This window comes from Lygodium microphyllum, chromosome 12, assembly GCF_053477565.2.
Source record: "Lygodium microphyllum isolate KBCC chromosome 12, Lygodium_microphyllum_v1.1.10, whole genome shotgun sequence".
Classification (NCBI taxonomy): Eukaryota; Viridiplantae; Streptophyta; class Polypodiopsida; order Schizaeales; family Lygodiaceae; genus Lygodium; species Lygodium microphyllum.
Window position 1 is genome coordinate 37,229,531 of NC_141146.1, and position 16,582 is coordinate 37,246,112.

At 40.7% G+C, this 16,582-nt stretch overlaps 1 protein-coding gene across 1 annotated transcript in view; it reads left to right on the forward strand.

Annotated features, from left to right (window-relative positions):
- Nucleotides 1-6,393: 6,393 nt before the first annotated feature.
- LOC148027650 (V-type proton ATPase subunit F-like) overlaps nucleotides 6,394-16,582 on the forward strand; it is a 33,270-nt gene continuing 23,081 nt past the window's right edge. The window contains exons 1-3 of the mRNA XM_087688928.1: nucleotides 6,394-6,552; nucleotides 6,626-6,707; nucleotides 9,094-9,176. Of these exons, the coding sequence (XP_087545054.1) occupies nucleotides 6,415-6,552; nucleotides 6,626-6,707; nucleotides 9,094-9,176 (303 nt within the window). The 5' untranslated portion in view covers nucleotides 6,394-6,414. The remainder of the gene's footprint in view (nucleotides 6,553-6,625; nucleotides 6,708-9,093; nucleotides 9,177-16,582) is intronic.

A 16,582-nucleotide genomic window follows, 5' to 3' on the forward strand; every position in this document is an offset into this window, starting at 1 on the left:
AGGAGGTTGAGATAGAAAGCAAGTAGCATGATAGCTTGAAGGATCGATTTGGCCATGGCATACCAGTAAATCCTTGCATTAATATCAAAGAACAAGGGATGGAATCTTTCCTCCTTTGTTGCTCATTTTTGGTTCAATAGAATTCCCGGCAACTTATGGTAATTACATGTAAGTACAGTAGTTGGGTTAGGGCAGTTCCAAAAGGTGTCCACAAAATTGCAAAATGAAGGGTCTAGATCCCGCTCCTAGAACCTTAAGCAGTCTGGGTTGTGGTCCACCATATACCTCCATAGGTAGGGTAGATAAGTAGGGTTTCCTCTCTCAATAGAAAGTGATCCACAGAAGGCCAACCAAACTTCATTACTTGTTTCAAGGATAGACTTCCTCCAAGTTGGTTGTGCTTTGAACCCTCACACCTTCTTGGGTGTTTCTAGGATAGACTTCCTCCAAGTTGGTTGTGCTTTGAACCCTCGCACCTTCTTGGGTGTTTCTAGCATTTTATTTTGCTAGTAGCTTTTCTCTTCCTATTGCCATAGGTTAGAGTTTTAGGTTTTTTGTTCAATCCACGGCTTTCCCAATGCCTCACCCACCTCAATTACTTGGTTCATTACACTCCCTAGAAGTATTTAAGCATAGCTTTTGGATCATGGTAAAGTTAAAGGTAATAGGAGCATCTAGTGGCTCTCTTCTCTCTTGCTCTCTGATTTCCTCTTCCAATTGAATGATGACCACTTTCAACTCTTTTAGGAATAGTACATATGGAATCTGGTGAGGTGTTGCCTTAAATTTGAGCCCAACTTCTTCTAGTTGCTTCTTCCTTCGTTGTTTTGGGTCCTTACATGCATTTGAAGAGGTTGATTGGTCTAGAGATTGCTCAGTGGTTTCTTGCCTAGGACGGAGTTCTAGTCCTTCTACCACATCCCAATCCACTATGTCACTTGGGAGTCATTATAGTGCAGGTGTTGGGATCATGAAGCCCAATCGTGTAAGTGTTCCTCAATGAGCCCCTCTTTCTTAAGTTGGAGTGCCACTACATCTCTCATGGGCTCTTGTTTATGAGGCTATGATAGTAGTCCTAGGGTATTCAGTAGTGCTTCTCTAGCCATATGCAATTTTCTCTTAAGGCCTTCGATAGAGTCCTCCTTGGTTGGCTCTGTGATTTCAATCAAAGCTCTAGTGAAGCTCATGTGTTGAATCTTCATTATCTTTTCTACCATGTCAACCACCGCTTCCTTCTTATGCCTTGCCTTCACAAGCACGGGCCTTCCTTTATTCAAACAGTCACTAAAAGAATAAAGAATAAAGTGACGGTGATGGGCGCTCGCCACCTGCAGTGTGCAGTGGCGGTGACTATCAGTGTAGTAATACACGGGCGGCTAGGCGGAGGTGCCTTTACCCCCAACAACCTCCCACTTAAAGTCTAATCTGCCCTAGTGAGAAGTGAAAAGAAAAAGAAAAAAGATAGCACAACATGTACACATGTACAACAGGATGAGGAAAGTCGTCATCTCATCCCACACCCATCAACCTCCTGAGGAAGGCAAAGCGCTCTATAGAGAGGCTTTTCGTGAGCAGGTTTGCAGGATTTTGGCCAATTAGAATGTCTCATGCACCACCATAAGGACACTCAAGTAGTGCATTGCCTTATTGCCAACATAAAAAGGATGGAAACCATGACAATCCAAAATATGATCCATATCATGATGACAACACAAGACACATCCCAATTGGTCTCATGCTACACCACATGTCATGCTACTTATTGTGGGAACAAATATTGTGAACATTCCAAGTGGCAATCTACATATTTGAAACTAAAAATAGTAAGGATGGGGCTACTCATGCCTTGCTTGAACTTTCTATGCCAATGCCTAAAAAATCCCGTCATCTAGGAAATTTTCCAAAATTGCAAAAACATTCTATCTTGGATGAGTAGAGTTCAAAGAGAAGGCTTAATTCCATACATCAAGCCCAAATGAGGGTATTCACAATCCCATGGGTGTGATCATCTTGCCTTTACGATCAAAAGCAAGACATGATAATGGGTCCTTGGGACGATCTTCAGAACACTCAACATTTGTTTGCAACTTTGTGGGTTGCTTTGAACTAGAAGGATCCATGACAAGCACATGTGGCACATTCGATGATTTTATCCTTTCTATGTATGTATGTATGGAAGGAATCCTAGGTGCCTAACAATGGAGACACAAGCCATCGAATTTCAACCTTCTTACCCTTTTTATATTGAACATCAATCGTCCAAAATCATCAGGATCTAAAGATGGCATTGGCTACTTATCTTGAACCAAATCTTTTTGCAAAGTTCATTTCCCAATGGTTGATGCATTAACCATCATATTAATATCCATACTATGAGAACCAGTATCATCTTTTTTTCTGGACACAGCCATGAAGCGAAATAGCTTGCCGCAAGAGAAGCAGTGGCCAATGGTTGATGCATTAACCATCATATTAATATCCATACTATGAGAAGCAGTATCATCTTTTTTTTTGGACACTTAGCCATGAAGCGACCTAGCTTGCCACAAGAGAAGCAGTGGCCATCAAAGTGCTACCATTTAAGTCTAAACCATAGTGGATACATACTAATACAATTAAGATGCAACCAATTGGATCTTTTTCTTGTGGTATCCCACAACATGCACAATTGATTCATGTTGTGTGCCCTCATACTTGGAGGCACCAAAACAATATGGATGGTTGCCATTGCATCCCTTAGTAGATGCTAATAAACTGTAGGATAAATTTCCACCTCAACACACATTTGACATTCTTGTTTGAGAAAGTGTTGGAAATCAACCATGGGTCTCCATAGCACCACATGCACCAATTGTCTATCAAAGAAGAGTGGTAGCTTGCCCAAAAGCTCATCTCTATTTGTGAGTAACATAAGCAAGACCTCATAGAAGCCTTTGGGGCCCACAAAAACACACCTTGGAAGTCAACCACCAATGGATCTAAGGTATCACCATGATCTTGCTCATGAAAAAAGGATGAACCCATGCTCATAAAAAGCTAAGAAGAGCAAAGCACTTTTTGTTTGTCAACATGAGCATCCACAATTTCTTCTTCATCACAATTTGGAAGATTGCTATGATTATGAACATGTTCACCTAGAAAAGAGTTAGCAAATTCTAGCAAGTGTTCCTAATCCAAGTCAGGGGAATCATCTGAGTGATAAGCAACCTACACATACAAGCATGGTAGAGACTTTGAAGGGATAGAACTCTAAGGGATCATCATGGAAGCATTTGTATTAGGTTTGTTGTGCTTCACACAAAGCTGTGTATCAGAGCATGGAGCCATTTCCTCATCCATCTCCTTAGTACATGGGACCATCTCATCTTTTGCCTCTAAATCTAACCCCAAGGCTTCAACCACCTAATCTATGAAAGTTGTTTGGGCTTAGACATGGTGACAAAAGGGTGGGTTGCATATCTATCCTCAGGGTTCTTACCCTTTGCCCCTTAATGATTTTGTCCTAGATTGTGTTTGTTGTAAAAATGAAACCCTTAAAAAGCATATACAATTAGAAACACACTGTCCATCTCTCTCTCTCTCTCTCTCTCTTTGTGCTCTTTACTATAGGTCATGCAAGTATGTAGTAAGTTACACAAATCTACATCAAGTCATGCAAGTTTGTTGTGGATCACACGTGTATTGTTGGTCATGTAAGTCACTAAGTCTACTCTAGTTCACCTCTTTCTAATCACAAAGATCTACTCCAAGTCACCTAGATTTGTAAGTTGCACAATTTTGCAAGCCAAGCTTATCCTCCGTAGGTCATGCAGATTAGAGCATTGTAGGTTGCACTATTGTATGTCACCTATCCCACTTGTCTATGTTGTTGTTTCTATTGCTTGTTGAATGCGTTGATCCTTGAGTCATCGGTTGACAATTGACTCCTTTTTGCTAAAATGTAGCACATTTTCCCTATTTGACAACCTGGCCTCCCTCCCTCCCTCCCTCCCTCCTTCCCTCCCTCCCTCCCTCTCTCTCTCTCCCCTCTCTCTCTCTCTCTCTCTCTCTCTCTCTCTCTCTCCTCCCTCCCTTCTCTCCCCCCCTCTCTCATAGTCTTTCTCCTTTCTCTCACCCACTGCCTCCTCCCTCCCTCCCTCCTTGTGTGTGTGTGTGTGTGTCACACTCTCCCTTCTTTCTCTCACCCATGCTCTCTCTCCTCATTTACTCTATCTTCCTCTTTTTTTTTTCGTGAATAAGAGTATACTAATGTATGGAAATATTTACATCAGGCCTTCAGGCCAACCAAACAAAAAGGAAAACAACAGTAATGAAGCCATCAAGCTATCAGAACAGTCTCTCTCTCTCTCTCTCTCTCTCTCTCTCTCTCTCTCTCTCTCTCTCTCTCTCTCTCTACATAAACAACAATGTAGAAAAGAAAGGGGAGGGAAGGAGGAAGGGGCAAAGAAAGGGGAGGGAAGGAGGAAAGGGCTTACCTTGAGGCTTAAAGATGCATGTCGGCTCCTTTGTGGCATTTTTCTTCTCCTTTGCGATTTCTTTAGTGCTCCCCTTAGATCTCTCTTCAAGCTCACACACACGCACACTCTCTCTCTCTCTTTGTGGGTCAAAACTTTTGTGATATTTTGCTACAACTATTTGTGCCCTTTTTGTTTCCATAGTATAGTGTTGCTATATTAGTGATGCTTATAGTGGCACCAATAAAATTGTCGCTACTAAATGAGCATTGTTATAGCTTTGTTTCCTTGTAGTGCAAAAAGTCAAGTAATTGTTGAAGTCTTACTTTCTTTTTATAAAAATAATATCACCTTTTGTCAAAGTTTTGAGGTTATGCCTATGACATCATTGTTTGATGATGTAGATACTACTTCAATACAAATTCTCTAATTATAAAAAAACATGGGTTATAGGTTGGTAATAGTATAATACTCTCTCTATATTTTGGCCAATTGACTTGAATATGTGTTGGGGCAGGGGGACTAAAGTCTCTTGTTCGCACACAAGTGATGACTTGTGATGGACCATGGGTATTGATGTCAAATAATAACTTCATGAATTGGTGTAAGTCAAGTGACCTATACATGCCTTAATAATAGTATATTCTCCTTGTGCCACGTAGGCTTGAGAGCCTTCTAGTTGATTCTAAACCCCTAAAGCAAAGCTCTTAATAATAATAATAATATTAATCTTACTACTATATTATTTTGGTTGTAGGTTTGGAAATCCCCTAACCTTTAGAGGGCTTCTCCAACCTCCCCTTTTTAGTTAAAATGCCCTCTCTCACATATTTAATTGCTCCCTCCCTCTTCCCCCTCCCATTTTTAATTAAACTGCCCTTGTCTCTCACATGTAGGGGCTCTTTCTCTCTCCGGCTCTTCTCTCTCATTTTTAAAGTTAAATCAAACTTTTCACAAACATCTCTTTCTCTCTATTTTTAAATCAAAAGTTTCTCCCTCTCCCCCCCTCTCTCTTTTAGTTAGATTAAACTTTTTATTTTAAACTTCCCTCTTTTTTTTTCTCTTTTTATTCATTTTAGTTAAATATTTTTAAAATATTTTTTAATTAAAAATTATTGACATAGTTTTTCGCGCGCGCGCGCACACACACACACACACACACAGATCTCTTTCTTCCCCTTTTAAAATCAAGTCTCTCTCTCTCTTTTAGTTAGATCAAACTTTTAAATTTAAACTTCTCTTTTTTTCCTATTTTAATTAAATATTTTAAAAGTTTTTAATTTTAAATAAATACTTATAAAAGTATTTTTAATTAAAAATTTTTGACATAGTTTTTCACATGCTTTTAGAGAGAGAGAGAGAGAGAGAAGAAAGAATATGAGCACAAAGGGAGAGATTTATAGAGAGAGGAAAGATAATTAGAGAGAGAGAGAGAGAGAGAGAGAGAGAGAGAGAGAGAGAGAGAGGAAAGAATATGAGCACAAAGGGAGAGAATTATAGAGAGAGGAAAGATAAAATTTAAAAGAGAAAGAAAATAAAAAAATTTAAAGAGAGAATGAAGAGAGAGAGAGAAGAATAGGAAAAAAGAGGAAAGGGAGAGAGAAGGAAAAGAGAGAGAGAGAGATAGAGAGGAAAAAAGAGGAGAGGGAGAGAAGGAAAAGAGTGGAGAGAAGGGGGTAAGGAAAAAAGGGGAGAGAGAGAAGAAAATGAGAATTTTATGTTTAATGAGAGAGAGAGAGGAAATATTAAAAAAGAGAGATAAAAAAAAATGGATTGTAGAACTAAGTTGCTATTTCACGCTTGCACTTTGACAATTGGGAAGTGGGCGGAACGCTATTATACTAATAATAACAATAGACTAAATGGGATGTATACATAATACTATACTAATAATAATAACAATCAAGTAAATGGGATGTATGATCTAAACTATTTACCGTACCAAAAATAACTAATAATAATGGCTAACTTACAGCAATATACATCGGATTGTTTGGGCTTTATACAGCGCACGATAAAGAAAGGCGCAATTCTAAGCAGCCTTTGTGGAGTCATGGCTTCGACAAATTCTTCCCTCATAGCGGTCATTGGAGACGAGGTGTGCTGTCAGCGATCTTGTCTTGCTTATAAGTTCCATGATCTGTATCATGTATATGCTTGTATTCTTGCAGGACACCGTGACCGGCTTCATTCTAGCAGGAGTTGGCCACGTTGACATTAGGAGGAAGACCAACTATCTGATTGTGGATAACAGTGAGTCTCTTTGTAACATTGGCTCTAGTTCATCTAGCTATGGCAGCAGTGTAATCCGATCAGCATGGTGCTGTTCTTAGGGTTCAAATACCTGCTTTTTGATTTTTTGCCAAGAAGATCACAAACCTGTAATTACGTACAGAAAGAGCATGTGAGGACATGGCTTGTATTTGAAGCTTTGACATCCAATACCAGAATTGACTAGGTGATGCAAGTCAAGCAGTTGGAGCCGTGACTAAGTGGGTTTGTCACGCTTGTGTAGTGGCACCTCAATTTTTTTAGTAAACGGACAGTTCTGGTTGATTACATTGCGTGTATAACCCAGTTCAATCACGTCATGGTTGACATCCCTGCCGTCTTATTTACAACGGGAATTAGGCTCAGAGAGCTGCTATCTAGAAGAGTCGATAGCTCTTTAATGTCAAGAGGCTAGAGTAGTGTCAGATCTGTCCGTAGAGGAGTCGACTGCAAATGGCAGAGCAGATTCCAGACCTGTTTATAGCAGATCATGAGATCTACGTTTTTACAAGCAGCAGCACTTTTGGAGTGTTTGCTTTGTAATTGGGTCAGATTCGTGCTTTTACCCACCTTGTCCACATGGTTTTCGGTCCAAATGTACAGCAGATCAATAAGTGCCAAAGCTGAGGACCTCATTTTTTCCCCTTTTCCTCTTCATCTTCAGTGTGTTGGAAGGGATTTTCCTAAGAAAGTAGAAAAATGATGGATGAGCACCCAGCGCAAAGATGGAGGAGGAGCAAGAAGCAGCGGCAATTTAGAGTCCTGTAAAGACAACTTTTAAATGTAAAATTAGAGGGCCTACAAGTTCTATGGTGCCCTCCTTCCACAATTGCTTTATGAAGAATCCCTTGGTGCAACAAGAAGCTAGAAGAGCAGTGACATCTAGAGGGAGTTGCATAGTGGCAACTGCTTTTTCTTGGGTACATCTCTTGTTTCTTGGCTCAGCAAGAAATAGACAACAATTGCTACTTCTAGTTGTCAGGTTGAGCACAAAGTAGAGTTCACAACTATTGTGGAGTGTGTTTGTAGGTTACTTGCAAATCTCCATGTGCACTAGACGGCTCCAATCTCTTTACAAAGGCTCTTTCTTGATCAAAGTTTCAGGCTTTTTTGCAATCCTTGAACTCGATACCATTTGTTTCATGATCTATCATACTTTGTACTTTCATAGATTGCTATATCCACGTGGATGAATTTGTGCAACCATGACCTTCTGCATTTTCTATTAGTCTAGGATTTTGTCATCATTTATAGATTAGTTCGCCCATACTATGGAGGGAAATTTCTAGGCCATCTCATTGGCTCTGCATTGATACCCTTTGTTCCATGTTTGAATTTCATTAGTGTGTTTAAAATGTCGCTTACAATAGTTGTTACCTCTAGTTGTTTAGGACTTAAGTGCCACTAGAGTTAGGGTTCCTTATGATGGCTAAGCCATTGTAGGGGTAGGTTTATCTATAAGGAGACACTTTGTGCAACCCTAGTACATTAAGTGTAGCATCATTCATTGTGGTCTTTTTGAGCATTGTACTTTCATTCATTTATTGGTACATTGGCTTTCACTTGTGATTGAGTATCATTGTGTGTTGATTCTTTTTTTGTTTCATAATCAAGTGGCTACCCTAGTGGTAAGCCACTTATTTTCTTCACCCACTAACTTTCTATACCAATACTAGATGACTATGTGGAATGCAGGAGTTGAACCCAAGACCTCTAGTCATCACACATTTGACTTAGCCAACTGAGCTACATCCATTTGGCCATTGTGCCTTGATTCTCTCTCTCTCTCTCTCTCTCTCTCTCTCTCTCTCTCTCACACACACACACACACACACACACACACACACACACACACACACACACACACGCACGCACACGCACGCACGCACCCATGCACGCATGCACGTGTGCACACATCTATCATACAAAATTACTTCTTGGGCCAAGAATGTGTCCAATGTTGGCTTCCCTAAGCTGTGCAATTTTGAAGCAAGTGATTCCTCTATGGACACTTAACTTTGCTACCATGATGAGCAAGATTTTCTCAAGAGAATAGATTATTGCATTTCAATTTCATGCAGCATTGAAATTGCCTGATTTGTGTTATTGGTCTTTGAAATTAGTAGTTTCTAAGCACTATTTTTCTCAATAAGTGAAAAGGAAGCAATATGAATTTATGCATTTGTGATGTTAAAGTGTTGAAGTATGTAGCTCAGAGTTGCTTCTTGTTCTTACACATACATGTGTATAGAGTTGCTTCTTGTTCTTAGTCCTATATGTGTGTGAAATTATAAGCTTTTATTGATAATGTTTTTAATCTGCTTTATATGAGCTTTTTACATCCCTCAAACATGGAAATGACTTGCAGAGACTACGGTGAAAACAATCGAAGACACCTTTAAGGAGTTCACAGCCAGGGAAGATATTGCAATTGTTCTCATAAATCAACATGTAAGTAATCCTTTTGTATGTTGGAAGAATGAAATCTTGTCTACTTGAATGTAAAAGTTGGGCTGTTCAAGAATATTTGGTGACATTATATTGAACTGGTTTGTTGCGAGCTATTTGGTATTTTACAAATTTTTTATTTCTAGGATGGACTGATTTGCAAGGGCATACATTGAGGATTCAAGGACAAAACAAGGATTGATTTACCATTGTGTATTAGGCTTGATAGGGGTGATTTATTGGGTGCACTACTTGTGATTGCTAAAACTGGTATTTGAGCACATAAACATTGGCGAATACAAGCATTTGTATTTTGAATTGAGAGCTTGAGTGATTAAAAGAAATATTGCTAGGGGTACTACGGTTTGGGGCCAACAAGTGCCATATTTTCAATGTCCGAGCATTCTAGCTCCATTGTTTGTGAGGTATTTGTTTGTTGATTTATGCTGTAGTTTATTGTATTTGTTAGTTAATGGTACTAGTATCCTTTAATACATCTAAAGGCCACTAGCTAGGGTATCCTTGCACTGTTAGCTCATAGTAAAATACAAGCCTAGCATGTAAAAACTAGAAAGATACGTGAGAACTTGAATACCAATCCTTTAATGAGATGCGATTTGGTCCATTATAGGCTGAAGGATAAAAAGGAGGATAAGTCAAATTAGCTAAATCGAAAGAAAGGTCTCACTATTGGAGGGTAGGGAAGCTCAAGATGAGATTGAAGAGAGGAAGTAAGAGCAAGAGAGTGCCACAGAAAATAGGATGGACTTGAGCATGTCATGTGTGGACCTGAAAACACACGGTGGGACTAGGATTTAAGTATTGGACAGTATCAGAATCAATTGAACCAACACTAGGAATCCTTGCCATAGTAGGCTTACTGCACTGGACACCCTCACTTGCAGCCTCTACAAGATAGGGAGATCTTGTAGGATGGTAAGGGAAGGGTGGCAACACTCTGCCCCCATGAGATTGAATGGTTGTAAAAGATGGTGGGTTGCTGTGCTTTTGGTTGCTTACTAGAGTCAAATGGGAGTTGGGAGGTGGATTCATCATGGATTTCCTCAAGTGAGACAAGGTGCACTTGGGGTTGAAGGATAAAAAGGGTAGTTTTGCCACCTTAGGGTTGAGGTTAGAGGAGCGGTTCAAGGACCTTGAGATTGCCTAGCCTTGCATTCATCCTCAATATGGCCTTGGTTCATGAAATGTATTATTTGTAGGAATGTATTGCTAGTGGAGCCGTGATTTGGGATAGTAAAGAAAAGAGGATTCCTTTCCATCTTTAGTGTTCTTCCACTTTTTTATTAGAGATTTAGTCACCTCCAGGATGGCCACAGGCTTGGGCAGGACAGTTTAGGTAGCATCGTCTTGTATAGGAGCAGGTTGGGCAATTTGGGCAGGTTGGACAGGCAGCTGAGCAGCAATTTGAGCAGCCTGAGCAGGAACGGTAGGCAGGCAAGCAGTGCCATGTGGCAGTTAGTCAGTTCCAGCAGATGGTGCATTTATTGCAGCAATCATGCCATTATCTGCTGTAGTTGGCCAATTTTTGACTGGCTGACCTGCATTATTTTATTGCTTTTGGTCTGCTGGTTATAGCAGCTTGCCTGATGGTCATTATTACTTCGTACTTGTGTAGGGTGAGAGAGATCTTGGGCTGTATATACTTCCACAGCCGATTGTACATGTTGTAAAGAAATACTCATCTATAGGATAATAAACACAATCATACAACAAAGCACAGATTGATAAGGAACAAAATTAGGGTTAGGGTAGCTTATAGACAATGAACACTGAAAAATTAAAATGAATGAATGAATGCTGGATATATATGATGCTCGATATAGCAAACACACTATGCAAAGTGAATACCGACTTCCGAACTCCCATATCTCTAGGACTTGTAAAGAAATGCTCTAACATAGAAAACACAATATAATCGTAAGAAAAATGCATAGACTAATAAAGAAACATAGTTACAGTTAGGGTAACTTAGAGACAATGAATATAGTGAATGATAATGAATGAATACTGAATATAATACAATAGTAAATGCAACAAACACACTATGCAATGAAGAATATTGAACATCAAACTTTGGTATCTTAGGAACCAGGGTAGAGAGAATGGGCTAGAGAGTATGTTACACTCTAATGGGATTCTGAAACATGGCTGGCAACCTCCGAAGGTGTTTGGTAGCAGCAAACATAACAGTATAATACTGGGCTGGATGAGTGTTAGACGTGCACGAGGTGCAGACCAACACTTTGAGGGCTATTGATAGTTTTTGAATGGATTTGGCTTTAAGCAAGGATTTTAATCATTGTTCGTCCTATTGACTAATCTGTGCCCCTTTTGGGGAGAATAAAGGGACGGTCGTATCCAAGGCTTTCATAAAACAAACAAGCTATTCTAACCACCACTAGGTGTCAGTGATGAGGAAAAAGTGTGCGAAAAAGCTACGGGGAGTGTGCGAGCTAAGCTAAGCAACCAAGAAAGCAAGTGAGACTGCCCTAAGTATAACCAACCTTTTGTATATCAATTATTATGAAGACATATTGGCTCAGTTATTCAGAATAATTTGATGGTCGTATACTTTGAAAGGCGATTTATATTATTTGAGTGTTTCAAAATATGATTAAATGTTTATCTTTCTATTCAAGGGTGTCCAATGGCTAAAATGCCCTATAATTATACATAGGTGATCATTGACAAGGTGCCCAAGAGAAATTAAAAGTTTAGTTAGGCGGTTGGATTTACCAAAAACCTCAGATGACTAAGACTTTTACACTCAAATAGTCACATTGACTAGAAGCCTATATAATGAGTGGTTTCAAAAAGTGAAACCAAATGCTTGATCAAAGAAACAAACCATGAACCGGTAAACCTATATAATGAAGCTCTTTAGAATCTAAAGTTAGCAACTCCTAAAATTTAGGAGGTTACTATTTTTGGAAGTTTCTCAAATGGAAATTCTACTCGCATTGAAGGCTCTGGAATTTCGCAAGAAACAATTTTGTCTTAAGTTGCTATCTCAAATTCTTAACCAGTTGAGGGATTTAAGAGTAGAAGTTTTAGAAGCTTCTTTCTCTAGGTAAGCGACATGTGGCATCTAGAATAGGATATGTGTCATTTTGAAGAGACAAGTGTCCTTACACTTCTCATTGTTTTTAGCTAAATACTTGTCATTTGTAACCTCTATTTTTCACTTTTGAGCACCTAAGCCCCACACCTATATATTGGAGGTCTCTCTCTTCATTTTGAATAAGCTATTCTGCTGAAATTTCAGCCATATGCTTTGTACTCTCCTACCTCTCTCTCATCCAAGAAGTACGCTCTACTTAGCTTGATCTAATCCAAGTACTATAGGAAATATTTGCAAAAGGTTGAGAAGTAAATGATTGTATACCTGGCTTTTGAGTAGATCTAGGAGGTGAAGAAATGGTAGGTTTATACTTTGTGCTAGTTTCCACCATAGGATGGCCAGTTCAAAGTGGAGCTTATGTTCTCCTTGCAAAATCCATAAACTAATGTGCCGGATCTAAAGGAGAAAACTCAGATTTACTTTCGATTTGTTCATCTCGATGGATAAGAATGAGGTCGTTCTTGGCTTATGTGGTCTTATAAGGTTTGGGGACTCCATGTTAGTCCGATGTCTCTTTGGCCACATTGGATTCTTGTAGAGTAATTTGCGAGATTCACTCTTGCTCGTTTCTCGATGTGTTTGGCTCAAGAGTCTAAAGCGATGAAGAATTGTTTGAAGTCATCTTTCCTTTTGTAATTCTTGCTTTTGAGAAAAGCTTTCCAATCGAGGACATAGGTTTCTTCAGAGAGTACCTAGCTATGATACTATGTAAAGAAATATTTTAACTTCGAAAACACAACACAATTGTATGACAAACGCATAGACTAATAAAGAAACATAGTTAGGTTTAGGGCAACTCAGAGACAATGAACACAATGAATGAATACTGAATATAATACAATGTTTAATTCAATAAACACACTATGTAGTGAAGGATACTGAACCTCAAACTTTCATGTCTCAAAGACCCGGGCATAGAGAATGAGTTGGAGAGTGTTTTCTACTCTAATGGATCTTGAAACGTAGCAGGTAGCCTCCAAAGGTATCTGGCAGTAGTAAACACAGTAGTATGATGCATGATTAGGGTTAGATGGGCAAGAGGAGGTGTAGACCAGTAGAATGCAGCAATCTGATGATGTGGCAGTTGATCGACAAGGTCTGGCAGCAAAATGCAGATGTGGAACACTCGTCTTAGGCAAGGGAGCAACAGTCTGGTCAAAGTGCAATAGTAGGATGCCATGTGGTAGGAGGAGCTCTATGGCAGTGGCTGATGATGAGGTGGTAGTAAATGCAGGCTGGTTAAGTTGCAGCATCTATTGCCTATGTTAGCAGAGTATTTGTCAGCTCATGTGTGAGTCTGAGCTTGATTTGGGCTGGGCATTTTTATTAGGTATTTTAGGTATTTTTCTGGTGTGGCATTTTATGCCATTGGGGCATTTTATGCACCAGTCGGCCAGCATTAAATGCTGTCCGACTAGCATTATTGCTCCCCACTTTTTCAGCCTATTTATACTTAGTGGCTCCTCCTCAGTCAGTTACTTCATTTCACCATCTGCAGACTCTGTGGAGAGAGGAGCCAGTGCCAGTGCCCACGCAGCCAGTGACTCACTGTTGTATGCGACTGTCTCGTGTTCAGATATATGGATTCCATTTCCCGTGCATACATCTGAGTTCTCATCTGTATCGTGTTCTTTTCTTTTCTCTTTTTGTCTTGTGTTTCAGCAGTTTATTTCAGCACATGTTTATGCTTCCACCGCTGCTCCACTTCTGACATGGTATCAGTTTTTAGGATTTGTGTTTCTGCTGTGTTTTCTTGCTGATTTCAAGATTGTTTAGTACCCCTGTTGATCAGAGGATTGCTGTTGCAGCCAGGCGACCTGTTTTGGGGCTGTTTTCAGCCTGCGTTTTTTGCAGTTTTGCCATCGCCAGCTGCTTCCGCACCCTCTGCTGCCTACGCACCCTCTGCTGCCTGCGTTTTTCATCTGCAGCTGCTGGCGACAGTTTTCTACCTGTTTTTCTCTAGTTTACAGCCTGCGTTTTGCTGATTCAGCATCTCTCGTGGCTGGGTGACTGTTACTTCAGGCCGTTTTCTCTGTTTTTGGCAGTTTTTGACTGATTTTTTGACTTTCTGTAGCAGATTTTGTCTTCTATTGATCAGATTTTGGGTTCTATTGCATGTGAACTCTCATTTTCTGTAGTCTGTGCTTGTGTTTTGGCTGTGTTTCCTCTCTAAATTCCATCTCTTCTCTACTTCTCTTCTTATCCTCTCCATATGGCTCCTACGTGCACTTCCACTGATGATAAGTTACATGGACCTGATTCTCTCACATGGAGTGCTGTCATGAAAGCTTGGTTTGTGCAGAAGCGGCTATGGTACATCGTCTGTGGAGCTATTGCTCGACCTCTCCGTCCTTTTCCTCTTCCTGAAGATTTTGATGAGGACAACCATGCGACATCCTTGAGATTACAGGGGCGGCTTCCGGCATATTATGGAGGTGAGGCTTATGTAGCTTCAGAGAGGGGTAGCAGGCAAAAGAAGTCGAAGGCCCAGTGTTACCACTGTGGCAAGAAGGGACATTTGCGGAAGGACTGCAAGAAGTTAGCGGCTTCCAGGAAGAAGGAGCAGAAGACGAAGCGGGATGCTGACTCTACCGATGAGTCCTCTCCTTCATCAGACTCCGACTCCGATCCTTCGACCAAGGTGAAGTCCAAGGCGCGGAAGGGATCCTCTTCTTTGGATCGCAGGAAGGGCTTGGTGGCCCCTTCCTCCGCTGCTTTCTAGTGGTGGTGATGAGGTTATCCCTCACGACTCTCTTGTGCCAGAGAGGGAGTGTGAGCGGGTGTTCAGATGGGGCAGCCGTGCCTCATCTATATTTTTATACAGGTGCACAGGTTCCAGAGAGGGACGTCCCTGACGCATCGACTTCAGTCTGGCGGAATCAAATCCTGGAGTTGGGATTGACATCCCTGACAGAGAGCGGGAGGCTTTCGTCTAGAGCTCACATGAGGGGACACTTTGGCGGTCTGGCCAAAGGCAGGGAATCCATGGTCACCTATGTTCAGAGGCATTTTTGACAGGCTGGTCTTGTATGCTACTGCGAGACATTGGTGATGGACACAGAGACATGCTATGATCTCTCTATTTTCAAGTGTTTGGTACGATCGACATCGACATCACGTTCTCTCCGAGGCACCCTGGTGGTGGCTTGATCACCCACTACTTGGGTATCCATGGTTCTCCTTGGTGGTGCTATGTTGTATAGTTTCTGATCACTTTTCATTGTACTATTGTATTGTATCAGATCACTCATGATCTAAGAGAGGGTGTTAGCAGAGTATTTGTCAGCTCATGTGTGAGTCTGAGCTTGATCTGGGCTGGGCATTTTTATTAGGTATTTTAGGTATTTTTCTGGTGTGGCATTTTATGCCATTGGGGCATTTTATGCACCAGTCGGCCAGCATTAAATGCTGTCCGACCAGCATTATTGCTCCCCACTTTTTCAGCCTATTTATACTCAGTGGCTCCTCCTCAGTCAGTTACTTCATTTCACCATCTGCAGACTCTGTGGAGAGAGGAGCCAGTGCCAGTGCCCACGCAGCCAGTGACTCACTGTTGTATGCGACTGTCTCGTGTTCAGATATATGGATTCCATTTCCCGTGCATACATCTGAGTTCTCATCTGTATCGTGTTCTTTTCTTTTCTCTTTTTGTCTTGTGTTTCAGCAGTTTATTTCAACACATGTTTATGCTTCCACCGCTGCTCCACTTCTAACAGCCTACAGTTTTGCAGTGGTAGATAGGGTGAAATTAGTCACGAACATCGGTAGAAGGCTGGTAGAAAGTATGAGTCAGAGAGTGTGTCATACTTTGATGGATCCTGAAATGCAATAGATGACTTTTGAAGATGTCTACTAACAAGTAAACACAACTTTTAGGAGGTTGATCAATGTCAAACAAGGTTGGAAACCCCAAGCAAATGGTGCCTAGCTTAACTTGCTCTCTGATAAAGTGGTAGTACTATCCGACATGCTTCGTTTGTGGATTGATGATGGGGTTATCAACTAGTACTATAGCACTCCAGTCGTTGCAAAAAATCATTGTTGGAATGTCACATGGAAAATTAAGTGCTGCCAGCAAACTCCTCAAGTAGATGGCATCTGTGGTGCCATCATACAAATTTGTGTACTATCCCTCGATTGTGGAAGATTTGCATTGAACAAAGAAGAAGGCTGAATACAACAAGGACTGATTAGCCCCTACATGCAGCCCAATGTGTTGGTGAAGGCACTAGATTAGGATGAATAATGATGACACCACCTTTGATGC